At 44.1% G+C, this 26,812-nt stretch overlaps 1 protein-coding gene and 1 pseudogene across 2 annotated transcripts; both read left to right on the top strand.

Moving 5' to 3' along the window:
* The first annotated feature begins 336 nt into the window (after window positions 1–336).
* RILPL2 (Rab interacting lysosomal protein like 2) lies at window positions 337–26,812 on the top strand. Of its 2 annotated transcripts, XM_065903686.1 has the most exons (4): window positions 342–772; window positions 9,658–9,809; window positions 16,543–16,653; window positions 26,288–26,450. In XM_065903686.1, exons 1-4 carry the CDS (start codon window positions 449–451, stop codon window positions 26,316–26,318), a joined length of 618 nt encoding a protein of 205 aa, XP_065759758.1. In that variant the 5' UTR covers window positions 342–448; the 3' UTR covers window positions 26,319–26,450. The 2 variants fall into 2 exon arrangements, with proteins under 2 accessions (XP_065759757.1, XP_065759758.1); XM_065903685.1 differs by lacking the exon at window positions 9,658–9,809 and having other exon boundaries at window positions 337–772; window positions 26,288–26,812.
* On the top strand, window positions 16,316–16,415 carry LOC136146173 (U6 spliceosomal RNA; annotated as a pseudogene).

Genomic DNA, 26,812 nt, shown 5'->3' with positions numbered 1-26,812 from the left:
TCCGTGGAAACGCGGCTTCTGCGGTCGCTGTTACCAAGGGGCGGAGCTGGGAGGCACTGCCCTTCCCCCGGTCTGCAGCGGCTCTCGGGCTGGGAGCGATCACAGTCACTCCTTAACCTCTCTGTTCCTCTTCTCCCCTGCCCTCCTTTCCTCTTGTCCTTTCGTGTCCCGAACCGTATCCTGGGGCCCGCACTCCTGCACGGACTTCGGCGTGGACGGCGCACCGGGAGTGCGGGCCTGCGAGCCGTCCTGCGTGGCCTCCACCGACGCCCCCACCTCCTGGGCCCACCCCTCGGCGGCGCTGATTGGCCGCTTCTGGGCCACATTCCCCCGCCCCCTGGCCCGGCAGGGTCCTCGGCCCAGCGGAAAGTTTTCTGTGCCGGGAGGAAGTTGGACGTTCGCAGATTGCGAGAAAGCAGCTCCGGAGGCTGTAGGGGTCTGGGCCGCCATGGAGGAGCCCCCTTTGAGAGAGGAAGAGGAGGAAGAGGAGGAGGACGAGGCGGGCCCCGAGGGGGCTCTGGGCAAGAGCCCCTTGCAGCTGACCGCTGAGGACGTATATGACATCTCCTACGTGATGGGCCGTGAGCTGATGGCCCTGGGCAGTGACCCCCGGGTGACGCAACTGCAGTTCAAGATCGTCCGCGTCCTGGAGATGCTGGAGACGCTGGTGAATGAGGGCAACCTGACGGTGGAGGAGCTAAGAATGGAGCGGGACAACCTCAGGAAGGAGGTGGAGGGGCTGCGGAGAGAGGGCTCGGCCGCCGGCCCGGAGGTGAGTGCGGGAGAGCGGGGACCTGCCCCGGGAGCGGGGTTCAGGGAGCGCCCAGTGGGAGGGGGTCCGCTTACCTCTCTTGAACATCCTCGCCCCTCAAAACAAATCCCCACGAGTATCAAGTCCTCAGTTTAGAAGTGTGTGTGCTCAATTGCTGTCTTGTCCGACTCTTTTCGACCCCGTCGACTGTAGCGCACCAGGCTCCTCTGTCCATGGGATTTTCCCATGCAAGAATTCTGGAATGGGTTACCATGCCCTCCTCCAGGGAATCTTCCTGATCCAGGGATCGAACCTGAATCTCTTGTCTCCTGCATTGGCAGGTGGATTCCTTACCATTGCTCCTGGGAAGCCCAGAAGCTTTATGATAGGTAACATTAACTGAGCACTGACTAGGTGCTGGGCCATGCACTGAGTATGTTCTAAAGCAGAGGCTTCCTGCTGGAAGAGGGAAGGGCAGAGTCTTAACCACTGGACCACCAGGAAGTCCATCTTTACTTGCAGAAGACAGGTTGATGGGGACCTTGAGCAGTGGTTCTAAAGCTTTGCTGTGTTACTCAGTCATGACCAACTCTTTGCGACCCCATGGACTGTAGCTGGCCAGGCTCCCCTGTCCATGGGATTCTCCAAGCAAGAATACTGGAGTGGGTTGCCATTTCCTTCTCCAGGGGATCTTCCCCACCCAGGGATAGAACCCAGGCCTCCTGCATTGCAGGCTGATTCAGTACCATCTGAGCCATCAGGGAAGCAGGCATTTCAAGCTTGCAGTTCAGTCAGTTCAGTCACTCATTCGTGTCCAAGTCTTTGCGACACTGTGAATCACAGCACGCCAGGCCTCCCTGTCCATTACCAACTCCTGGAGTTTACTCAAACTCATGCCCATCGAGTCAGTGATGCCGTCCAGCCATCTCATCCTCTGTCGTCCCCTTCTCCTCCTGCCCCCAATCCCTCCCGGCATCAGGGTCTTTTCCAGTGAGTCAGCTCTTCGCATGAGGTGGCCAAAGTATTGGAGTTTCAGCTTCAGAGTCAGTCCTTCCAATTAATAACCAGGACTGATCTCCTTTAGGATGGACTGGTTGGATCTCATTGCAGTCCAAGGGACTCTCAAGAGTCTTCTCCAACACCACAGTTCAAAAGCATCAATTTTTCAGCACTGAGCTTTCTTCACAGCTTTATCAGGCATCAAAATCACCTTGAATGATTAAAACACAGATTGGCTGGCCCCAGCCCCAGAGTTTCCGACTCAGTAGGTCTGCAGTGGGACCTAGAATCTACAACTTTTCACAGGTTCCAAGATGATACAGGTGCTCTCGATCCAGGTTTCACGATTTGAGAATCTTTGACCTGGAGTAAGAAATACATTTTAACTATAGAGAAATTACTGTTTATGACCACAGAAAAATATGTACAAGAATATCCAGGGCAGTTTTATTCATAATTGTGTCAAACTGGGAAACAATCCAGATGGAACAGAGGAATGGATTTTTTAACTTGTGGTATGGAATACTACACAGCAATAAGAAAGTACTGAAACACACAACTATCTGGGTGAACCTCACAGATATTACATTGAGAGGTAGAAGCCAGGTACAAAAGAGAGACTCCTGTACGTAGAATTCAAGAATAGGCAAACTAATCTTTATATACACACACACATGTGGGTATACACATATGGTAAAAATCATCAAGCTATAAATTCAAGATTAGTGCATATTTCTGTATATATGTTATGCCCCCATTTTACAAAATTACATTTTGCATCAATATCCAGAACTGATGAAACCAAAAGTTTCAAGAAACAATTTATCCTGACTCACCCTTACTAAACATGATATATAGTCATACTTTCCTATTCTATTTTTATGAATTTTTAAATTATTGTGCAACTCACTAAATTAATATCACAACTGTCTTGTGGGTCTCCAGTTACAGTTTAAAAAAAAAACCTTCCCCAAGTGAATTATCTCATTTAATCCTCATACTATTATTATTCCCATTTTATAGAAGCGGAGACATAGAACAATTAAGTAATCTGCCAAGGACTTATAGCAAGTAAGAGATGGAGGCAGGATTTTAGTTCAGAGATGCTAGTCTTTTTTTTTTTTTTTTCAGCTGTACTGGGTCTTCGTTGCTTCTCGAGGGCTTTCTCTATTTGCAGCGAGCAGGGATTACTCTCTAGTTGCAGCGCATAGGCTTCTCATTGTGGCGGCCTCTCATTGTGGTGGCTTCTCCCATTGGGGAGCACAGACTTAGTTGCCCCAGGGCATCTGGAATCTTCCCAGACCAGGGATCAAACCCATGTCTCCTGCATTGGCAGGCAGATTTTTGTCTACTGCGCCATCAGGGAAGTCTTCAGAGATGCTAGTCTTTTTTTTGTTTTCCAGAGATGCTAGTCTTAACCACACAGTACTGAAGTACAGACCTATGACTTTACTTGTGGTAACATTTGATGAGTGACTGCACTGTGAGGGCCCTGGAGTTATGGAGCTAAATTAGACAAGGTCCCTGACTTCATGGAACCTCACAACTAGTGGGAGAAGCAAGACACACAGACCTTCAAAACCAGCCCACAGGATTACAGACCGAGAAGTGTGCCATGAAAGGAAAACAGGAAGAGGGTGGCTGAAATTCACAGGGAAGAGTGAGGATTTCTGGTAGCTTTGTTGGTACACTTTTACTTCACCTACTCATCAGTCACGATGACAATTCTATTTGTAGATAAGGTTCTTCTTTAGCATCTGTCCTATGAGATGGTTGAATATCATGATTAGTAGCCTGACTTTTGAGATTCAAGAGCAGTTAAATGACTTGCCCAAGATCCCTCAGCTCACATTTTGCACTTGTTTCCTGTCATCTCCAACTCCAGGCACAAAGATAGACCCACGATGGATCATGAACAGTGTGGTCTGCACAGGGGCCGGGCCATTTCCTGCTTGGGGCGTAGCAGACAAGCTTCTTTAGCCCCAGATGGGATACCACATTTTCCTCCCAAACCGTAATCTTGAGAACAAGCGTGGGGGAAAAGGCAGAGAAGAATGAATATTTAATGCCGCTAGACAGTTTATAAAAATATGCCCTTAAAAAAAAAAAAATATGCCCTTGTCTTTTTTTCTTCTTCTTGTTTTCTTAATTACTATTTTTAGCTGTGGTAAAGTAGAGGTGAAATTTACCATCTTAATCATTTTTCAGTACAGAGTTCAGTGGCATTAAGTCAATTCACACTATTATGCAACATCACCACCATCCTCTCCAAAATGCCCATCTTGCGAAACTGAAATTCGGTGCCCACTAACCACTAACTCCAAATTTCCCTTCTCCCCCGAGCCTCTGGTAACTCTGTTCTCCTTTTTGTCTATATGAATTTACCTATTCTAGGCACCTCATATAAGTAAAGTCAGATGAGTTTTGTTCTTTTGCCACTGACTTATTTCACTTCATGTCCCAAGGTTCCTCCATGTTGTGGCATGTGTCAGAATTTCCTTCCTTTTTAAAGCTGTATAGTATTCCATTGTAGGGATCCACCGGTTTGTTTATCCATCTGTCAATGGACACATGGGTTGCTTCCACCTCATGATCTGTATAAATATTGTTTCTCTGAACATGGATTTGTGAATCAATCTTTAAGCACCTGCTTTCAAGACTTTTGGGAACCGCTGTATCATGTGATAATTCTGTTGTTAATTTCTAAAGGATTGGCCATTCGATTTTTCATAGGGACTGCACCATTTTACATTCTATCTACTGTGCCCAAGAATTCCAGTTTTCCCACATTCTTACCAAAACTTGTTTGTCTTTTTTGGTTTTTTTTTTTCTGGCCACACCATATGCCATGTGGGATATTCCTTGTGAAGTGAAGTGAAGTGGAAGTCACTCAGTTGTGTACGACCCTTTGTGACCCCATGGACTACACAGTCCATGGAATTCTCCAGGCCAGAAAACTGGAGTGGGTAGCCTTTCCCTTCTCCAGGGGATCTTCCCAACCCAGGGATTGAACCCAGGTCTCCAGCATTGCAGGCAGATTCTTTACCAACCGAGCCACAAGGGGATCAAACCCATGTTCACTGCAGTGAAAGCACAGAGTCTTAACCACTGGACCATCAGGGAAGTCCTGCCAACACTTCTTATTTTATATTTTCTTTGTTTGATTACAGTAGCCATCCCAATAGGTGTGAGTTTTTTTTTCCTTTGTCTTTTTAAAATTTATGTTCAAAATTCAAAAGTTACAAAAGTATTTGCCTTGGAAAAGATCTCACATCCCCTCCTTGGAAAAAATTTAAACAATCAGTTTCTAAAGTATCCAGAGATACTTCATGCAAACAAAAGCAGGTATGAATATAGTTTTCTGTTATTCACACAGATAGTATGATAATATATACCCTGTTCTGCCCCTTGCTTATTTTCACTTAATATGGCATGAAAGTGGTACTAAATCAGAATATAAAGAGCTTCCTCATCTTTTTAAAAAAATGTATTTATTTATTTATTGGCTGTATGAGGTCTTAGTTGCATGCAGGATTTTTAGTTAATATTACTGGCCTGGGGGGTCTAGTTACCTGACCAGAGATCAAACCTGGGTCCCCTGCATTGGGAGCTCAGTCTTAGCCACTGGGTCACCAGCAAAATCTCTATTTCCTCATCTTTTAATGGCTTTTGGAAACTTCCATTGTACAGTAATATCAACTGCTCAACCTGAGGGTTCTCAGCTTGGAGTTTTTGGGACCCCACTCCCCCCTGTTCCCCAAGATTATGAATCTGATCCAGGAGATCCATGAACTTGCATGGGAAGAAATTATATTTTTATTTTCACCAGCCTCCAGATGAAATGTACCACTTTATTCAATCATGAATGCATTCATTTTGGTGTTTGATAGAAATTAACACAATACTGTAAAGCAATTAGCCTTTGATTAAAAATAAATAAATTTTAAAAAATCATGAACGTAGAAAACAAACCACAGTAATATTATCAGTAGTACCTGTGACAATCATCAGTGGAAATCACAGGTGTTTTCATATCCCATTACAATGTAGTACATATCTCAAAACTTTGTTTTTGTTCTCTATCTCATTGGACCTGTGGCTACATCGTGTTTAATGAAGGAGCAGGTCTCGAGATCGCATATTTATTTTCAGATTTTGATGAATGTATGTTATCTTAGTTGGTTTCCTTGTAATCCTATGCCTTTTGTTTTATACATTTAAAATCATTCTGAGATGGAATCTACATGGGCTTTACCAGACTGCCAAAAAAGGTCTGTAGAACACAGAAATGTTAAGAATCTCAGCTTTAACCAGCTTCCTATCAAAAGACCTTTGTCTTCCAATCATTTGCTCTGAGCCCGAGCCTCAGTGGATTACTCTGATCTGTACCAGTTGGCCCCTGAGTATGTAGAGGAAGTGGACTCACTGGGTCAAAGGAAAGGCATATGACGTTTTGATGTGTATACGTGCTAAGTCACTTCAGTTGTATCCGACTTTGCAACCACATGGACTGTAGGCCACCAGGCTCCTCTGTCCATGGGATTCTCCAGGCAAGAATACTGGAGTGGGTTGCCATTCGCTTCTCCAGGGGATCTTCCCGACCGAGAGATGGAACCTGGGTCTCCCGCATGGCAGGTAGATTCTTTACCATCTGAGCCACCAGAGAAGCCCAGTGCCACCAGGAGCTGTTGCCAAAAGGGGATAAAGTGGTTGGCTCCCTTTGCAGTCAGCAAAGGAGCCAGTTTCCCCACAACTTTTACGACACAGTGTTTTCTCAAACACCACTGATATTTTTCGGTCCAAGAGGAGGAATGTGGACACTACTGCTTTTCTCTTTGCGGTGTGCCTTATTCTCTTTCTCACCTGTAGAGTATTCCAGAGTGTGGTTGTGCCTCCATTTATTTAACTAGACTTCTGCTAATGGACATTTAGGTTGTTTTCAAATATTTGCTTCATTTTAACTTCAGTTTGAAAAAATGTCAAACCTACGGAAGAGTTGCAAGACAAGTGCAATGAACACTTGTGTACCTTTCACCCTGATTCAGTTGTTGTATTCAGGTGTGCGTATATGTGTGTTTGCGTGTGTGTGTAGTGTGTCTTAAGAAATACACACTGGGGACTTCCCTGGTGGTCCAGTGGTTAAGAGTCTGCCTGCTAATGCAGGGCATGTGGGTTTGATCCCTGGTCTGGGAGGATTCCACATGCTGCGGGGCAGCTAAGCCCATGCACCACAACTACTGAAGCCTAGAGCCCGTGCTCCACAACAAGAAAAGCCACCACAATGAGAAGCCCAAGCACTGCAACTAGGGAACAGCTCCCACTTGCAAAACTAGGGAAGGCCCATGCAGAGCAACAAAGGCCAGCACAGCCAAAAAGAAAATAAATAAAATTATTTTTAGAAGAACAGAAATAGACACTGAAACTTCCCTGCTTCCACTGCAGGGGGTGTGGGTTCAGTCCCTGGTAGGGAAACTAAGAGCCTGTGTGCCGCAAAGTCCAGCCTAAAAAAAAAGATATACAGACTGAAGTATTTATAGACACCCATATACACATATGTATATACACATTATTTACTCATTCAAAGTCTGCTCAGCTATTTGAGCAGACATTATGGTAGCTGCAGAGTTAGTAAAAGCTTAGGATCTTTCAAAAAAACAAAGATTAGGATCTTTCACCCTAAATACTAGATACTTCAGTGTGTATCTCCTAGATATACTGTTATGTAACCACAATAAATGATCAAATTCAGGGGGGAAAGATGGTAGAATACTAAGATCTAAATGCCATCCCTATTCAAAACTCATAATAATGACCTTTATAGCATTTTTTTCTGATGTAGAATCCAATATAGAGTTATACAGTATCTTTAGGAAATACGTTCTCTCTCATTTTTTTTTTTTTTGGCCGCACCTCGAAGCATGCGGAATCTTAAATTCCCCAACCAGCGATTGAATCCTCGCCCCCTGTAGTGGGAGCTCGGAGTCTTAACCACTAGACCACCAGGGAAATAGGATACCTCTCTTTAGTCACCTTTAGTCTGGAGCAGTTCCTCAGCTTTTCCTTCTCTTTCATGACATTGACATTTTTGAATATATTATGTATCAGTCTCTGTAGAATGTCCTTCAACTTGAGCTTGTTCTGGTGTCTCCTTACGGTTGGATTCAAGTGATACGTGTTTAGCAGAGTTTTCACTCAAGCAATGCTGTATTCTTCTCAGTGTCTCGTATCAGGAGGTGCCTGATTCAGTTTGTCATTATTGGTGATGTTTGGTGATGTTAACTTCTAGCCCTTGGTTACAGTGTTGTCCACAAAATTTCTGCACTGGAAAGGTGCTTTTATGCCCTTTGTAATGTGCAAATAGCCTATGGGAAAATACTTTGAACCTGTGTAAAATATCCTGTTCTCCGACAAATTTTCACCCGATAGTTTTAGATCTATTCATTAGTCTTGCCTGAATCAATTATTACTAAATTGGTTGCAAAAGGATTTCCTAACTCTTACCATCTTCTACACATTAATTGGCATTCCAGGGATCTCCTTGGTGGTCCAGTGGTTGACTATGCTCCCAATGCAGGTGTCTGGGGTTTGATCCCTGGCCAGGGAAGTAGATCCCCCATGCTGATCCCTCATGCTGCAACTCTTAGTTCACTTGCTGCAGCTGAGAGTTCGCATGCTACGACTATAATATCCTGCATGATACAGGAAAGATCAAAGATCCCCTGTGCCTCACCTAAGATCTGGTGCAGTCAAATAAAGAAATAAATATTCATTGGCATTCTGCTGTAAAGTACAGATTCCCTTCCTCCCCAGTGTATTAGTCAGAGAAATAGAACAATAGGAGATATAGATGTAGCTATAGATATAGATGAGAATATTCATTATAGGAATCAGCTCAGGTGGTTATGGAGGCTAAGAAGTTCCACAATCTGATGCTTGCAAGCTGTAAAACCAAAAAAGCTGGTGGTGTAATTCAGTCCAAGTTGGAAGGCTTGTCTCAGGGACTGATGGTAAAAGTCCTGGTTTGGGACAGTTCAAAATCCCAAGAACTAGGAACATTGATGTGCAGTGCTCAAGGGCAGGAGAAGAAGGATGTCCCAGCTCAAGCAGGGAGTGAATTCACCCTCTCTCCATCTTTTTGTTCTGTTTGGGCCCTTAATGATGCCCACCCACACTGGGGAGATCCCTCTGCTGTACTTAGGTCACCAAATCATATGCTAATCTCTTCCAAAACGCACCTTCACACACACCTCAAAATAATGGGCTAACCAACTATCTGGGTATTCCTTAGCCCAGTCAGGTTGACATATAAAATTAGCTATAAGATCCCCATTAATTAGTTAATTAATTTAAATTAAAAAATTATAGATTCCTAAAAAAAAAAAAATTATAGATTCCTGAATCCTCTTTTTATTTGATGACTTATTATCCATTCTTGTTATTATTCGTGTTGTTACTCAGATTGTTCAGTTTGGCCAGTAGGAGCACCTTCGAACTATGTCCTTTTGATCTGTCTCCATCCCTTATACAATGGAATATTCCAGACTCAACTTGGACTTCCCCTGCTCCAGCCCTAGACTCAGCCCCTCTCCAAGGAGCCCTGGCTCCATCCTTGGAGAATAGTCCTTAGAACTCTTACTTCTTCTTCTTTTTTTAAAATTTTTTAAAGAGGATCTTAGTTCCCCAACCAGGGATCACACCAGAGCCCAGAGTCCTAACGAAAGCACAGAGTCCTAACCACCGGACTGCCAGGGAACTCCCAGAACTCTTCACATCAACCAAACACCTGCAGCAGGCAATGCCTCCCCTCATCAGGTCCCTGGGAGTAACAGAACAAGAGAACTTCCCTTTCTGGGATGGAAAGTCCATCCTCATGTGGGGAAATGTACAAGCGATGTCCTTTCTTACAGGTGGACCTGGGACCAGACAAAATGGTGGTTGACCTGACAGATCCCAACCGACCACGCTTTACTCTGCAGGAGCTGAGGGACGTGCTTCAGGAGCGCAACAAGCTCAAGTCACAGCTGCTGGTGGTGCAGGAAGAGCTGCAATGCTATAAGAGGTGGGCTCTGCTGCAGGGGGCTCCTGCTCTGCAGACCCGGAGCCTGTCTGGGACTCCTGGATACGTGACCTGTCTGTTCTGGTGTTCGTTCAGTCAACTTACTGCAGACCCACTCTATGCTGGAAACTATTCCTGGCCCTGAGGGTAGATCAGGGAACAAAATAGGAAGTCCATGCTAGTCTAGGGGGAAGATAGGCACTCAGCCAGGAAGCCTGCAGTGAACACGCCGGATGAGGGTGGTGGATGCTGAAGAGAATGTAGAAAAGTGACTTGACAGAGACTGGGGTGCTGGGGAGGGGCCTGTGTCAGATTGCGTGGACAGGGAAGACCCCTCTGAGGTGAATGACAAGAAGCAGCCAACCAAGTAGCAGTTTGGTTGGGCAAAAGTAGAACAGGAAGTGCAAAGGTCCTGGGGTGGGAACCATTTGGCCAATTTAGGGGACCCACCATGGTGGAACTTGGAATGTGATAAAATGGTTCAGAAGAGACCAGGAACTGGTCGTGTTGGCCACAAAAAGGCGCTTTAGGTTTTTTATTTTGTTGTTGTTGTTTTTATTGGAGTATAGTTGTAATGGCAATCCACCCCAGTATTCTTGCCTAGAGAATTCCATGAACAGAGGAGCCTAGAGGGCTACAGTCCACGAAATTGCAGAATCAGACAGAACTGAGTGACTAACACACATAGTTGCTTTACAATGTCATATCAATTTCTGCTCTACAGCAAAGTGGATCAGCTATTTGTATACATATATCCCCTCTTTTTTGGATTTCCTTCCCATCTAGGTCCCCACAGAGCACTGAATAGAGTTCCCTGAGCTGTACAGTAGGTTCTCATTAGTTATCTACTGTATACATAGTATCAATAATGTATATGTGTCAATCCCAATCTCCCAATTCATCCCACCCCCACAAAGGAGCTCTAGTTTTATAGCAAATGTAACAAGAAGACTCCGGGATGCCTTAATCAAGGGAATGACTAGGTCTGATTCACTATTTGAAAAGATCAGTGTGGTGATTCTGATAACTGAACAACTTGGTTATGTAAGAGAACGTCCTCGTTCTTTGGAAAGCCACTTAAGTATTTAGGAATAAGGGGGTAAGATTTTTCCAATTCACTCTCAGGAGAGTTCAGAGAGAAGGTAGATAGTTACAGGGGTGGATGAGTCAGTGGATGGAAAGACGGATGGATGGCCAGGTAGGTAGATAGATACATGGATGAGCATTTGAAGGATCGGGGTAAAAAAAATATGGAAAGTTTTTGCACTAATACTATACCTTTTCTCTAAGTTTGAAATTGTATAAAAGTTAAAAGTTAAAAAAAATCATCATAAATATTGTATACAGGAGGAATAGTAGGATAAGCAAGGCAGGAAATAAGGAAGTTGTTGATGTAGCAGGTTTGGACTTTGTTGTATCCCTCTGGACCATGTTTCCTGAAATGTTTTACTTTACATAGGTATTTCTTGAAAAGGAAGCTCTGGGAAGTCCCCTGGTGGTCCTGTGGTCAGGATTCGGCGCTTTCACCGCCACGGCCCAGGTTTAGTCTGTGGTTGGGGAACTGAGATCCCGCAGGCCACAGGGCACAGCGAGAAGGAGCTCTGTGGTTGAATAATGCTGAGAAGCCCGCAGTTAAACAAAGCAGTTTCATTAGAGGCAGGCAAAGGAAGGACCAAAAGAATAAGAATGTATCGCCTACTAATATTTGTTTGTTTTCATTTTATTCATTTATGTATGTGTTTTTGGCAGCACTGAGTCTTCGTTGCTTTTCCCAGGCTTTCTTTTTTTTTTTTCCCCAGGCTTTCTTTAGTCGTGACGAGCTGGGGCTGCTCTTTGTTCAGTGTGAGGGCTTCTCTCGATGGTGGCTTCTCTTGTTGCAGAGCAGAGGGTCTAGGCACACAGGCTTCAGTAGTTGCAGCACACAGGCTTGGTAGTTGTGGTTCGCGGGCTCTAGAGCACAGGCTCAGTCAACTAGTATTTTTTTCATTTTGGTGTATTGGTGGTGCTGCACAGTACATGGGGTCTTAGTTCCGCGGGGGCAAACCCATATCCCCTGCACTGGAAGCATGGAGTCTTAACCCCCGGATCACAGGGAAGTCCCATGCCAACTCATATTTATCAGTTCGGTTCAGTTCAGTCACTCAGTCGTGTCTGGCTCTTTGCTGCCCCATGGACTGCAGCACCCCAGATTTCCCTGTCCATCACCAACTCCCGGAGCTTGCTTATGTCCATCAAGTCGGTGGTGCCATCCAGCCATCTCATCCTCTGTCGTCCCCTTCTCCTCCTACCTTCAATCTTTCCCAGCATCAGGGTCTTTTCCAGTGAGTCAGTTCTTTGCATCAGGTGGCCAAAGTTTTGGTGTTTCAGCTTAGCACTAGTCCTTCCAATGAATATTCAGGACTGATTTCCTTTAGGATGGACTGGTTTGATCTCCTTACAGTCCAAGGAACTTTCAAGAGTCTTCTCCAACACCACAGTTCAAAAGCATCAATTCTTTGGTGCTAAGCTTTCTTTATAGTCCAATTCTCACATCCATATATGACTACTGGAAAACCATAGCTTTGACTAGGTAGACCTTTGTTGGCAAAGTAATGTCTCTGCTTTTTAATATGCTGTCTAGGTTGGTTATAGCTTTTCTTCCAAGGAGCAAGCATCTTTTAATTTCATGACTTCAGTCACCATCTGCAGTGATTTTGGAGTCTAAGAAAATAAAAGAAAGTTTCCATTGTTTCCCCATCTGTTTGCCATGAAGTGATGGGACCAGATGCCATGATCTTAGTTTGTTGAATGTTGAGTTTTAAGCCAGCTTTTTACTCTCCTCTTTGACTTTCATCAAGAGACTATTTAGTTCCTCTTCACTTTCTGCCATAAGGGTGGTGTCATCTGAGTATCTGAGGTGATTGATATTCCTCCTGGCAATCTTGATTCCAGCTTGTGCTTTATCCAGCCTGGCATTTCACATGATGTACTCTGCATATAAGTTAAATAAGCAGGGTGACAATATACAGCCTTGATGTACTCCTCTCCCGATTTGAAACCAGTCTATTGTTTCATGTCCAGTTCTAACTGTGGCTTCTTGACCTGTGTACAGATTTACCAGGAACTCTGCTTAGTGTATCCCAAGCATAATTTCAATTAGTGTTCACAGCAAGCCTGTGAGTTAGGGTAATATTATCCCCAAGATGATCTGAGGGTCAGAGAGGTCAAGCAGCTGCTCAGAGTCCCTGGGCTGGTGGTGGCAACCTTGAGATGTGATGTCAGAAAGACTGACATCAGAGCCTGAGATTTTTGTTATCACACCACCTTGAAACTTGGAAAGTTTGGAAGTATGAGATGTACTCTGAAACAAAACAAAACAAAATCTTTTTTTTTAATTTAACTGTGCCGGGTTTGCAGCGTGAGGGATCTTTAATTGAAACGTGTAAACTCTTAATTGCAGTATGTGGGATCTAGTTCCCTTACCAGGGATCCATCCTAGGCCCCTTGCATTGGAAACACAGAGTCTTAGCTAATGGACTACCAGGGAAGTCCCCCAATGATCTTATTCATTAAATTCATTCAATGTGACATCATTAAGAGAGCAGCAAGTAAAAATATCCTTAGAAAGTCCTATCCGAAAGGACTGAATTCTGCCAACAGGAATTTAATTGTCTTCCTTCTACTGAGGTTGGAACCACGTTAATGGAAAGACCTGCCTTCATCTCATTTAATAAGTGCTCCAGACACAGTTAATTAAAAAGAGGAACTGCTAGACTGCCAATGCCGTAAGCAGCTTGCAAGTGAATAAAGCAACACATGTTGGTTCCAGTTTTGAATTCCCAGAGAACAACAGATGGGTACTTCCCATCTGGTGCAGGCTGATAGACAGATAGCAGGATTCTGTTTAGTCTCTAGCGTTATATATTCTGGAGAAAGCAGCATGTCAACTGAGGTGTTCTCTTAGCAACTGCATCAATTTGGAAGCCCAAGCTCATACTAAGGATAGTTTTTAACTGAAGGCAGCTATGGTAGACTGTTTCCAAAGATGGACACAACAGTTTTTCCCATCTGGCACTCCTTTTGTAGTGAGACTTTGCCACTCCTCTCATCGGAGTACAAGTAGAGTCTATTTTTCCTTTCCTTGAACCTAGATGGCCATATGACTTGCTTGGACCAGTTGAATGTGATGGAGGTGATGCTGTTTGGCTTCCAAGGTTAAGACTCTCAAAGGCCTAGCAGCTTCCATGTTTGTGATCTCAGGCTGCTGCCTTGAGACTGCCATGCTATGAGGAAGCTCAAGGTAGTCACGTGGAGAGGTCACATGAAGAATCGAGGGGTCCTATATGACAGCTTCAGCTGATCCACCAACTGAACACGGCCACTTGAGAACCCCAAACTGGACCATCAGGAGAACCACCAAATCAACCATAAGAGATAGAGCCATCTGGGAATTCCTTGGCGGTTTCAGTGGTTTGAATTTCACAATCTCACTGCCAAAGGCCTGAATTTAATCCCTGGTTGGAGAACTGATATCCTACAAGCTGTGCAGAGCAGCCAGAAAAAAAAAAAAAAGAAAAAAAATAGAGCCATCATGAGAAGTCATAAATCATTGGTTGTTTTTTTTGTTTGTTTGTTTTCTTTCTTTTTTTTTTTTTTTTACTTTTGGCTACACCCTGTGTCATGTATGGGATCCTAGTTCCCCAGTCGGGGATTGAAACCACTGGACTGCCAAGAGAGTCCCCCATCATTGTTGTAAATTACTAAGTTTTAGGGTGTTTTGTAGCTGTAGGTAGTGGAGAAAGGTAATTTTTGGATCAAGCTGCCAGTATGGTTGGCTTTGGCTCTTTCTGTCTTGTAGACAGCTGCCATATTGGTGTGTCATCAGCTGGTGGGGAGAATGAGAAAGAGAGAAAGCTGTATCTCCTTTTGAAAGGGCACTAATCCATCATGAGGGCCCACCCTCATAACCTCATGTAAACCTAATTGTCTTCCAAAGGCCTTATCTCCAAATACTGTAATACTAGGGGTTAGGGCTTCAACATACAAATTCTTTAAAAAAAATTTTTTTTTCTTGTTTTTTGACTGTGTTGGGTCTTAGTTTCAGCATGTGGATTCCTTTAGTTGTGGCATGCAAGCTCTCAGTTGCAACATGTGAGATCCAGTTCCCTAACCAGGAATTGAACCCAGGCTCCCTGTACTAGGAGCTCAGAGTCTTAGCCACTGGACTACCAGGGAAGTCCCAACATATGAATTCTGGGAGGATATAATTCAGTCTATGGTAAGGGGGAAATTTATGCCTGTACCATAGGCATAAATTTACCAGTTGGTACACACAACAAAATACCTAAGTGGATCTAATGAGCTTACTGGGTCAGACATTGAAACACTTCATCACAGTCAGGCTTCTTTTGGTTGCAAGTGACAGAGATCCTATTCAAACCAGCCAAAGTACAAAAGGAGATTTTGTCGGTTCACATAGCTGGGAAGGATCCTACAATTGCTCTCAGAAATAAAGGAAAAAACTGCATCTAAGACCTCAGGGTTGGAATCAGGGACCCCAGAACTGATTCTTTCTTTGATTCTTTTTCTTTGTTGGCCTCCTTATCTTGTATTAAAGACAATCCTTTTCTGAATCTTAGGGAGCATGACTGCTGGCAGTCCCAATTGAGCAAGTGAGAGAGAACAGCCTTCTTCCAAGTTCTGTACATCAAGTCCAGGGAAATACTCTGGCCCTTTTTGGGTCACTTGAACTCAGTATCTTATTGATTAACATCAATTGATTAACATCTTATTGATTAACATCAATTGATTAACATCAATCTAGCTCTTCATACCACCTGACTTACTGTATATTTTTACATTTTTACTTATTTATTTGTTCGTTGACTGTTTTCTTCTCAATGGAATGTAAATTGCATGAGAGAAGATATTTTATCTGTTTTATTCATTGCTATGTCTATATACCTTGGTAGACTATGTAGCTTAATAATATTTGTTAAATGAATGAATTCCATGTATTATCTCACTTAATCCCTCAATCCTAGAAGGCAGGTACTTTTATGATCCTTTTATTACCAATTAGGAAATCAAAGCTTAAGTTAAAGCAGCCGTCCCCAGCCTTTTTGGCATCAGGGACCAGTTTCATGGAAGACAATTTTTCCACAGACCAGGGTGGAGCGGGGGATGGTTTCAGGATGATTCAAGAGCTTTACACTTTTGTGCACTTAATTTCTAATCTAATTCCACCGCTGATCTGACAGGAGGTACCAGTTGGTGGCCTGAGGGTTGGGGAGCCCTGAGTTAGAGAATTTATACATGATCATGTTTCTAGAAAATAGAGAAGCTTGAAGTACCAGTCATGGTAATTAGCTAAGAAAAAGAAAGAAGAGGTAGCAACATTGGAAAAGAGGAAGGAAGATTCCAGAGATTCTAGGTCAGAATGTCTAACTCTAGAGCTTTCAGTGATAGTATTATTTATATAATAATAATTATGAAAAAAAATAATTATGAAGAAACTTCACTTTCAGTGCCCACTTCGGCAGCAGATATACTGCAATTGGAACAAAACAGAGATTAGCATGGCCCCTGCATAAGGATGAGATGCAATTTCATGAAGCATTCCATAATTTTTTAATAACAATGAATATGTAAATAAATAAACTGTAAAAAAAAAAAAAAAAAGAACCTTCACTTTCAAAGCTGCACAGATAAGAGATCTGCAATAAAACAACCCACTTATTTATCTCATTTTTCCCAGTGGCCTGATTCCACCAAGAGAAGGCCCAGGAGGAAGAAGAGAGAAAGAGACTCTTGTTCCCATGGGCAGCAATGCCAACAGCAACAAAGAGAAGACAATCATAAGGAAACTGTAAGTTGACTTGCTGCCCCACGTTGCCACTAAATAATTGCTAAAGAAAGGAGTTGGGGTGAGAGGGGGAGGCCCTGCTCTCCTGGTGGTGGTCCTGCAGCTGATATGAAAACTCTATGCCGGTGTATTATGGTATCTTCTAGGCAGTAGTGTAAGCACCTGACATTATTAATTCATTGACTCATCACAGTGACCCTATGAGGTAGATACTGTTACTATCCTTGACTCACAGATGGGGAAATAAATTCCAGGGGGTAAAGTTCTGTACCCAAGGTCACACACATTGTAAGTAGTGAAGTCAGTATTTGAACCCAAAGAAGTCCAGTTGCTACACTGTACTGCCTCCCTGTGATATAACAACAATAACCAGATAATAATACTACTACTAATAAACAACAAGAAAAACAATAGCAATAATTATTGGGGTTTACGGGGGATAAATCATCACCTCTTTTACCTCCAACTCTGGAGGGCCCCTTGTCTCCCAACATTAGGACACATAAGACAGTTTCCTTCAAACACTCCCCTTGTTTTCATGCACCTTTGTTCATTCCTAGTTTCTTTGGTTGCTGCACCTCAAACCATAGAGTGTGAGATGATAGTTAAAGTTCAGATTCTCAGAAATCAAGTCACTGGTTCTAGGATGAGGCCCAGAAATCTGGATTTTTAATGAATGCCCAGACAATTGAATGTGGGGAACCTTTGGACAACAGCCTGAGATATACCTTTTCTTCTTTTTTTAAAAAGCATTTTATTTATATATTTGGCTGTGCTGGGTCTCAGTTGCAGCACATAGGTTCCTCAATCTTTGATGTGACATGTGGGACCCCTTAGTTGTGTGATGCGAACTCCTACTGGTGGCAGGTGGGATCTAGTTGCCCAACCAGGGATTGAACCCAGACCCCCAGCATTGGGAGCACAGAGTCTTAGCCACTGAACCACCAGGGAAGTCCCCAGATATGCCTTTTCTGACTCCAGGTATGAATACAACTAGGCACACCTTAGTTTCTTCCATTTCTTAAACAAAGGAAAACAACAGAATTGGAAAAAGTAGAGATCTTTTCAAGAAAATTAGAGATACCAAGGGAGCATTTCTTGCAAAGATGGGCACAATAAAGGACGGAAATGGTATGGAACTAACAGAAGCAGAAAATATTAAGAAGAGGTGGTAAGAATACATAGAAGAACTATACAAAAAAGATCTTCATGACCCAGATAACCATGATGTGATCACTCACCTAGAGCCAGACATCCTATGTGAAGTGCAGTCAAGTGGGCCTTAGGAAGCATCACTATGAACAAAGCTACTGGAGGTGATAGAATTCCAACTGAGCTATTTAAAATCCTAAAAGATGATGCTGTGAAAGTGCTGCACTCAGTATGCCAACAAATTTGGAAAACTCAGCAGTGGCCACAGGACTGGACAAGGTCATTCCAATCCCAAAGAAAGGCAATGCCAGAAAATGTTCAAACTGCTGCACAATTGTACTCATCTCACATGCTAGCAAAGTAATACTCAAAATTCTCCAAGCTAGGCTTCAATAGTACGTGAACCAAGAACTTCCAGATGTTCAAGCTGGATTTAGAAAAGACAGAGGAACCAAAGATCAAACTGCCGACATCTGTTGGATCATAGAAAAAGGAAGAGAATTCCAGAAAAATATCTACTTCTGCTTCATGGACTATACTAAAGCCTTTGACTGTGTGGATCACAACAAAATGTCAAAAACTTTTTAAGAGATGGGAATTCCTACCTTACCTACCTCCTAAGAAACCTGTATGCAGGTCAAGAAGCATCAGTTAGAACTGAACATGGAACAACGAACTGGTTCCAAATTGGGAAAAGAGTACATCAAGGCTGTATGTTGTCACCCTGCTTATTTAACTTATGTGCAGAATACATCATTCAAAATGCCAGACTGGATGAAGCACAAGCTGGAATCAAGATTGCCAGAAGAAATATCAATAACCTCAGATAAGCAGATTACACCACCCTTATGGCAAAAAGCAAAGAGGAAGTAAAGAACCATTTGATGAAAGTGAAAGACGAGAGTAAAAAGCTGGCTTAAAACTCAACATTCAAAAAACTAAGATCATGGCATCTGGTCCCATCACTTCATGGCAAATAGATGGGGAAACAGTGGAAACAGTGACAGACTTTATTTTTTTAAGCTCCAAAATCACTGCAGATGGTGACTGGTGCCATGAAATTAAAAGACACTTGCTCCTTGGAAGAAAAACTATGACTAACCTATACAGTGTATTAAAAAGCAGAGACATTACTTTGCCACAAAGGTCTATCTAGTCAAAGCTCTGGTTTTCGGAGAAGGAAATGGCAACCCACTCCAGTATTCTTGCCTGGAAAAGTCCATGGACAGAGGAGTCTGGCAGGCTGAAGTCCATGGGATTACATGACTGAGCATGTGTGCACGAGGGTGGAGGGAGATGGGTTGGTAGCAATAAAGTGGTAGAACTTAAAAAAAAAAAAAAAAGCTCTGGTTTTTCCAGTAGTCATGTATGAATGTGAGAGTTGGATCCTAAAGAATGCTGAGTGCCAAAGAATTGATGCTTTTGAACTGTGGTGTTGGAGAAGACTCTTGAAAGTCCCTTGGACTGCAAGGAGATCATACCAGTCCATCCTCCCATCCAAGTACTAACCAGGCCCGACCCTGCTTAGCTTCCGAGATCAGACGAGATCGGGCGCATTCAGGGTGGTATGGCCGTAGACCATACCAGTCCATCCTAAAGGAAATCAGTCCTGAATATTCATTGGAAGGACTAGTGCTGAAGCTGAAGCTCCAATATTTTGGCCATGTGATGCGAAGAACTGACTTATTGGAAAAGACCCTGATGCTGGGAAAAATGGAAGGTAGGAGAAGGGGATGACAGAGGATGAGATGGTTGGATGGCATCACTGACTAGATGGACATGAGTTTGAGCAGGCTCCTGGAGTTGGTGATGGACAGGGAAGCCTTGCATGCTCAGTCCATGGGGTCGCAAAGAGCTGGACATGACTGAGCAACTGAACTGAGCTGAACTGAGGCACACCTTTCCTCCACTCCAGGCTGAAGCAAGCAGCCTGTTGGTCTTGGTTGCTTTGAAAATGTCTGGCCTGGTGACAGTTTACCAGCTCCTGGTCTTTTGGATCGAAAGTGAGAAACAGCCTTGGTCAAGGGTGTCTAACTCAAAAGTCTATGGGGGCCAAGCACTTCATGTGGATGTGTGAGGGGGGTGTAGGGTAGGGTAGGGGACATTTGCCCCTCAGTTCTGTCTGACCAATGAACAGCTTGTTAACAGACCTTCTGATTTTTGAGAGATGCCAAGACATCAGATTTGTTCATGGAATCTGTTTTCCAAATGCTGGCAAATCATTTAAGCTTAAAAATAAACTGTGTGATCCGAATGAACCCACATTGTGGGTTGCAACAGGTCCTCAGCCTCCATCCAGCTCTTGCTTCATTAGTCTTGCCTCCCAGGGAGGGCTGAGGGGACCTCAACTTCCATTTGTGTATTTGGTCATTAGTTAGTCAACAGACTCTCACTGAGTCTATATTATATTGTGTGCCAGGCGAGATATTCACCCTGGAGGTACTGCCGTGACCAATTTTGTAAGGATTGTGTCAATTCCGGTTTTACAGGGAAGTAATTTTGAGGGGTCAGAGATTCTGGGTTACCTTCCAGGATAGTTTTAATTAAGATGCCTTTGTTTCAAGAGAGAAGAGAGATTTTTTTTTTTTTTTTCTCTTTTTGGATCTTCAGGAACAGAGTGTTCCATTAGTGATTCTCAGCTCATGGCACGATGAGCTTGTTGTCAGCACAAGCTTTCTTTCTTCTTGCTTTTATTTATTCCCTCTTTATCTCCATCCCCCCATTCACAATCTGCTCCCAGCTCCCCTCCCCCTCAGCCCATCTCATATGTATTTAACGTGTTGGAAAAAGTATATATTGTCTTATGTGGATGTGTTTTCAATGGTAACTGATATTTTGTTTAACACTTCATTCTCATTCTGTTTCCTAGTGCTTTTTTCCCCCTTCTTTTTACCAGGCACTCTTCTTTTTTAGGCTTTTTTTTTTTTTTTTTTTGCTGCGCCATGTCTGCGGGATCTTAGTTCCCAACTAGGGATCAAACCCCTGCCCCCTGCAGTGGAAGCTCAGAGTCCTAACCTCTGGACCGCCAGGGAATTCTTCAGGCACTTTTAAACAAAAATTTTAGTAATATGTTTTACTAATTAATGTTTCCAAAATACTGTCATTTTCAATGATAATAACTATAAAATATTGTTAATGAGATATTTTACAATCTTTTTTTTTAAAATAGTAAGCCCTTGAAATCTTATGTATATTTCACACGGACAACGTATTTCCATTAAGACTCATAGTGGCCGCTGTATTGCGCGGCACAGCTTTAAGCAGTATATGGTCAAATGCTTTGGGTTTTGAGAACTGAGTGTGAATGATCCTTTTCTTTAGTATTTTTAAAAAATTATATCTAACATAAAATTTACCATTTTAATCAATTTTTAAAAATTGAATTTGGTTGATTCACAGTGTTGTGTTAATTTCAGGTATATAGCAAAGTGATTCAGTTATACATAGATATAATATATATCTTTTTAAATATCTTCTCTGTTATAGGTTATAACAAGTTATTGAATATTATTTCATGTGTGGTACAGTAGGTCTTTCTTGTTTTATCTGTTTTATATATAGTGTGTATCTGTTAATACTAAACTCCTAATTTATTCCTCCCCCATACTTCCCCTTTGGTAACCATAATAGATTGTTTTCTATGTCTGTGAGACTGTTTTAGTCATTTTTTTAAAAAATACTTTTCTATTGGGCTGCACCAGGTCTTAGTTGCGGGACTTAGGATCCTTAGTTGAGGTACTCCACATCCCCAGCCACAGCACTTGGAGTCTTTAGTCTCAGAATTCATACTCCTAGTTTTGGCATGTGGGATTTTTTTTTTTTTTTTTTTTTAAGCATGTGGGATCTAATTATCCCGACCAGGGATTGAACCCAGGCCCCTGAATTGGGAGTGTGGAGTCCTAGCAACTGGACCAACAGAGAAGTCCCCATTTTTCAGGGGCGTTATATATCATTATGTTTACAGGGACTTCCCTTGGCCATCCAGTGGTTAAGACTCTGAACTTTCACTGCAGGGGGCATGGGTTTGATCCCTGGTCCGGGAACTAAGATCCCACATGCTGGGTGGTGTGGCCAGAAAAAAGGAAATTTATGATATTGTGCAGCCATCACCACAATCTATTTCCAGAACTTTTTCATCATCCCGTCCTGAAACTCTGTCCCCATTAAACACTAAATGCTCAGTTCCCCTCCCCCAGCCCCTGGCAACCCCCACTCCCCTCTCTGTCTTTATGAATCTGACTACTCTGGAGACCTCATATAAGAGGAGACATACAGTATTTGTCCTTCTGTGACAGGCTTATATGATTAGCATATTGTTCTCAGGTTCATCCATGTTGTACCACATGTCAGAATTTCTTTCTTAAGGCCTGGTGATATTCCATGGTATGTGTAGACCACTTTTGATTTATCTATTCATCTCTTGATGGACATTAAGCGATTTTTTGTTTTAATTTTTTTCTTTATTTGACTATGCATGCATGCGTGCTCAGTCACTTCAGTCCTGTCCAACATTTTTCAACACTACGGACTGTAGCCCTGCCAGGCTCCTCTGTCCATGGGATTCTGCAGGCAAGAATACTGCCGTGGGTTGCCATGCCTTCCTCAAGGGGAAATTCCCAACTCAGCAATCGAAACAGGGTCTCCTGTGTTGCAGGTGGATTCTTTACCATCTGAGCTACAAGGGAAGGCCTTATTTGAATATACCGGGTCTCAATTGTGACCTTGAAGAATCTAGTTCCCTGACCGAGAATCAAACCAGGCCCTCTGCATTGGGAGCTCAAAGTCTTAGCCACTGGACCACCAGGGAAGTTCCTAAGCAGTTTTTTAAGATCTATCCACCTAGCAGTGTAGACACACCTCTTGTTTCTAACCCCAGTGATGGGATACCAGGTTGCCTTCCCCCACTGTGGAGAGTGCTGCAGTGAATATCTACATGCTTATTCATGTCCTCTCATGGATTTGTGTGTGAATTTCCCAGGGATAGACATCCAGGAGGAAAATTGCAGGGCCACGGGGCCTATCAGCCAGAGTTCTTGTTTATCAAGAAACCAAGGTTCACTCAAAAGGAGTGACTGAAAAGATTTCAAGAAGGGACATTTTACAGATGTGGGAACAGAGATAAGGGATGGAGAAGCACCCTGGGGCGGCAACAGAGGAGCGAGGAGAGGGAGCTGTGAGGGGTCCTGGGGGACTCAGACTGAAGTGTGGCCTTCAGAAGAGGAACACACAGTGACTAGTGAGACAAGGCTGTTAGGGACAGAGCCGGGAGTGAATACCCCTACATTTCTCTCCTCCCACCCTCCCACCTCCTGCTGGTGCTTCCCATTGGCTGAGCCCAGCCAGAAGCTAGAGGACAAGGGAGCTTGTTGAGATCATCCACAGATGTCAGCCTCCTGGAGTTGAGAGCAGGCCAGAGAAGGGAGGACATGATTCTGCGGGGGTAGAATGCCCACAGAGCATGCATCTTCTTGGTTAAGTATTCCCAGGCTTGTGGGATCTTAGTTTCCTCACCTGGGATCAAACCCAGGCCCCGTGCAGTGGAAGTGTGGAGTCCTAACCACCGAACCACCAAGGATGTCTCTGCCAGGCTTTCTTTTCTCCTTTCTTTTCTTTCCCTATTTTTTGCTTGCACTGGGTCTTCATTGCTGCCTTCGGGCTTTCTCTAGTTGCGGGCTCCTAGTTGCGGGCTCCTCTCTCATTGTGGTGCATGGGCTTCTCATTGCGATGACTTCCGTTGCTGTGGATCACAGGCTCTGGGCACGCGGGCTTCAGTAGTTGCAGCATGTGGGCTCAGTACTTGTGGCACACGGGCTTAGTTGTTCGAAGGCATGTGGAATCTTCCCGGACCAGGAATTGAACCTGTGTTCCCTGCGTTGGCAGGCAGATTCCTATTTACTGTACCACAGGGAAGTCCAGGTTTCTTGAATGACTGCATGAAAAAAGCTTTGTCAGACAAGACCACTTGAAACCACATTTATTTATTCCTCCAGCAAATATTTATTGAGGGTCTACCGTGCAGCAGGCACTGTGCTAGGTGCTGGGGTGGAGTGAACAAGACAGAGTCCCTGCCCTCATGGTGCTTACTTTCTAGTGGGAGAGGTAGAGAGTGAACGGGTCAGGACAATTTCAGGGAGCTACTTTTTCATTTTTCTGGCCTCACCTTGAGGCATGGGGGACTTTAGTTCCCCCATCAGGGATTGAACCCGTCCTTCCTGCCATGGAACCACTGTCTTAACCGCTGGGCCGCCAGGGAAGTCCCGATAAAAAGCTACTTTAAATTTGTTGAGTCCTGGAAGGCGCCTGTGAAAAGGCAGCATTCAAGCTGAGCCCTGAAAGACCATAATGATCTGAGTTTTCCCTGCCTTTCTGGCAGAAGGAACAGCAGGTATAAAGGTCAGAGGCTGGAGACAACTTGTGCAGCAGAGACGATGGTGGCTGGAGCAGCAAAGAGAAGGGAGGTGAGGTTGGAGTGGGAAGTGATCGGGTCGTTCTGGGCCACATCGATCCCAGTGATGACTTTGGGTTTCATTCTAAGTGCTTTGGAAAGACCTTGGAAGGTTTTAAGCTGGGGAGTAACATGTCTGCATTCACCTATAAAAAGCTTAAGGACCTCCCTGGTGATCCAGGGGTTAAAACTTCATGCTCCCAATGCAGTAGGCTTGGATTCAATCCCTGGTCCAGAAACTAAGATCCCACATGCCACATGATGCAGCTGAGAATACAAAATAAAATCTTTTTGAAAAAACAAAAAGTTTACTCTGACCACTTTGTGGAGAAGGGTTGATAGGACAGAGTCAAAGTGTTTCTTCTCCCTAGAAAGGGTCTCCTGGGGTAGGATAATGTATGAGAGAGCATCTCCACCCTACAGAGGGTATCAGATCTGAAAGTGTTTATGTGGGATAGTCACTGGCTGAGGATCGCACTGGAAACAAGGCTTCCAGATGCATAAGCTACTGGTTTCTTTCTGCCTCTTCTTGGGGAGTTCTTTGGGTCACATAATTGGAGTTTGAGCCTGATATGGCAAAAATGAAATGTATGTAAGCCAGCCTAAGGACATGGGCTTCCCAGGTGGCACTAGTAAGGAATCCCTCCTGCCAATTCAGGAAATGCAAGACTTGGGTTCGATCCCTGAGTTGGGAAGATCCCCTGAAGGAGGGCATGGCAACCTGCTCCCTATTCTTGCCTGGAGAATCCCGTGGACAGAGCAGCCTGGCGGGCTACAGTCCACGGGGCCGCCAAGAGTCAGACACTACTGAGCGCACATTGAAGACACAGGTTTGAAGATAGTGAGGCCACGATTTCATGATCAGACAAGCTATGGGGTGAATGAATGAATGACTTCCCGAAGAATTAGGTCACGCTAAGAAGGGTTTTTATCTTTGTCCCGAGAACAATGGGGAGCCCTGGAAGGGTTTAAGCTGAGGAATGACTTGGCTCTGCAGAGTGATGCAGTCATGCTGGCTGCTCTGTGAGTGGATTGTGAGGGCGGCGGGGGAGGGGGCGGACAGGAAGGCTGTGGTACTCATCAGGGTGGCTCGGCCTGGGGGTGGCAGTGCAGGAGATAAGTGGTGGGATTAGGAACATATTTGGGGCATGGTGACTAAAATACAACAGATGGGCTGACAGGAGAGGAATGAGAACAACTCCCAGTTCCTGGCTTGAATGACTGGGTGGGGGGTGATGTCATTTCCTGAGGCAGGGAAGTGGGGGTTGGGAGGTGGTATACAGAGGTTCAGGGGGAGGGCGGATGTGCCCTAACGCCTGTATCCACACATGAGTCAAGGGATCGCCCCTGCCGTTTCTGGCAGAGCTGCTAGCGGGGCTGGGACTGGGGGTTGTCTTTGACTAGAAGCAAGAGCCTGTATCCCCATCACTGACTTTTCAGCTCACTGGCCATGTTTGCATCTTTCCGACAACCTGAACTAGCATTGACGCTACTTTGTGATCACCCCCATGTGTCAAGTGCGTCAGGAGGACTGAAAGTTTGGTGCTCATGCCTCAGGGGATATCTTTATATGTTTTATCTGTTATTTCCAAGAATTTACATGTTAGTCATTCGTTATTCCTTCTCAGGGAACACTGAGAAGTTATCATTTCCTCTACGATAAAAACCACTTACAATGAAAACAAAAACATTCCAGACTCCATTTGTCAGTCTAGCACAGTGGTTAAGTGGCTTCTGGGCCCAACTCCCAGTTCCAAGACATAATTGTGTGACCTTGGGGCTGTTACTTAACCTCCCAGAACCTCAGTTTGCTCATCTGTAAAATGGGAATATTGACTATACTCAACCTCCTCATGTGTGAAATGAACTAGTAGATGGAAAGCCCTGGAACAGTGCCTATTGCATAATGAGCTCTTAAAAAATAAACTTTTGAGTGAACGGCCTGCAGGAGCTGCTTACAGAATTTGCAGGGGGTTGTGCACCCTCCACTTCAGAGCTCTCTCTGTTTCCTCTGACCGCCTCCTCTCTCTCTCCACCCAGGTTCTCTTTCCGATCAGGGAAGCAGACGTAGACCTGAGGCCACGACTGCGTTCTCAGACACAGAAGACAACCCGCAAAGACAACTTCCACAATCATCTCTCAGTGCCATTCATACCCACTGCACTTGCTTCTTCGCTTCCCCTCAAAGCCGTCCGAGGAGGAAGGGGTGAGGCTTTCTCCCCGGCTGCAGAACTGAACACCCCTGAACGCTGGGCCAGCGCAGGAGTGGCAGAGGAAATTGAGAAAGCAGAAGAAAAAAACAGTGGGGTCACCTGCAGCCCCACTGCACCCACCCAGGGGGCCCCAAACATGTAGACGTGGATGCCAGCTCTGCTTCCCTGGGCCCACGGCTTTACCACACAGCAGTGAAATACACCAGCCCAAGTGGGGATGGGGAGAGGATGCAGGAAAAGCTGGTATGGACGTTGCAATGATAACTTCACTGATATTTAGTGAATATTTGATTTTGCTCATATGATTTTCTATGTATAATTTTGTATTAAAGTAAAATAACTTTTACACTTT

This window comes from Muntiacus reevesi, chromosome 13 (genome assembly GCF_963930625.1).
Source record: "Muntiacus reevesi chromosome 13, mMunRee1.1, whole genome shotgun sequence".
In the NCBI taxonomy this organism is placed as follows: domain Eukaryota; kingdom Metazoa; phylum Chordata; class Mammalia; order Artiodactyla; family Cervidae; genus Muntiacus; species Muntiacus reevesi.
This window is presented reverse-complemented; position numbering and strand designations above follow the sequence as displayed.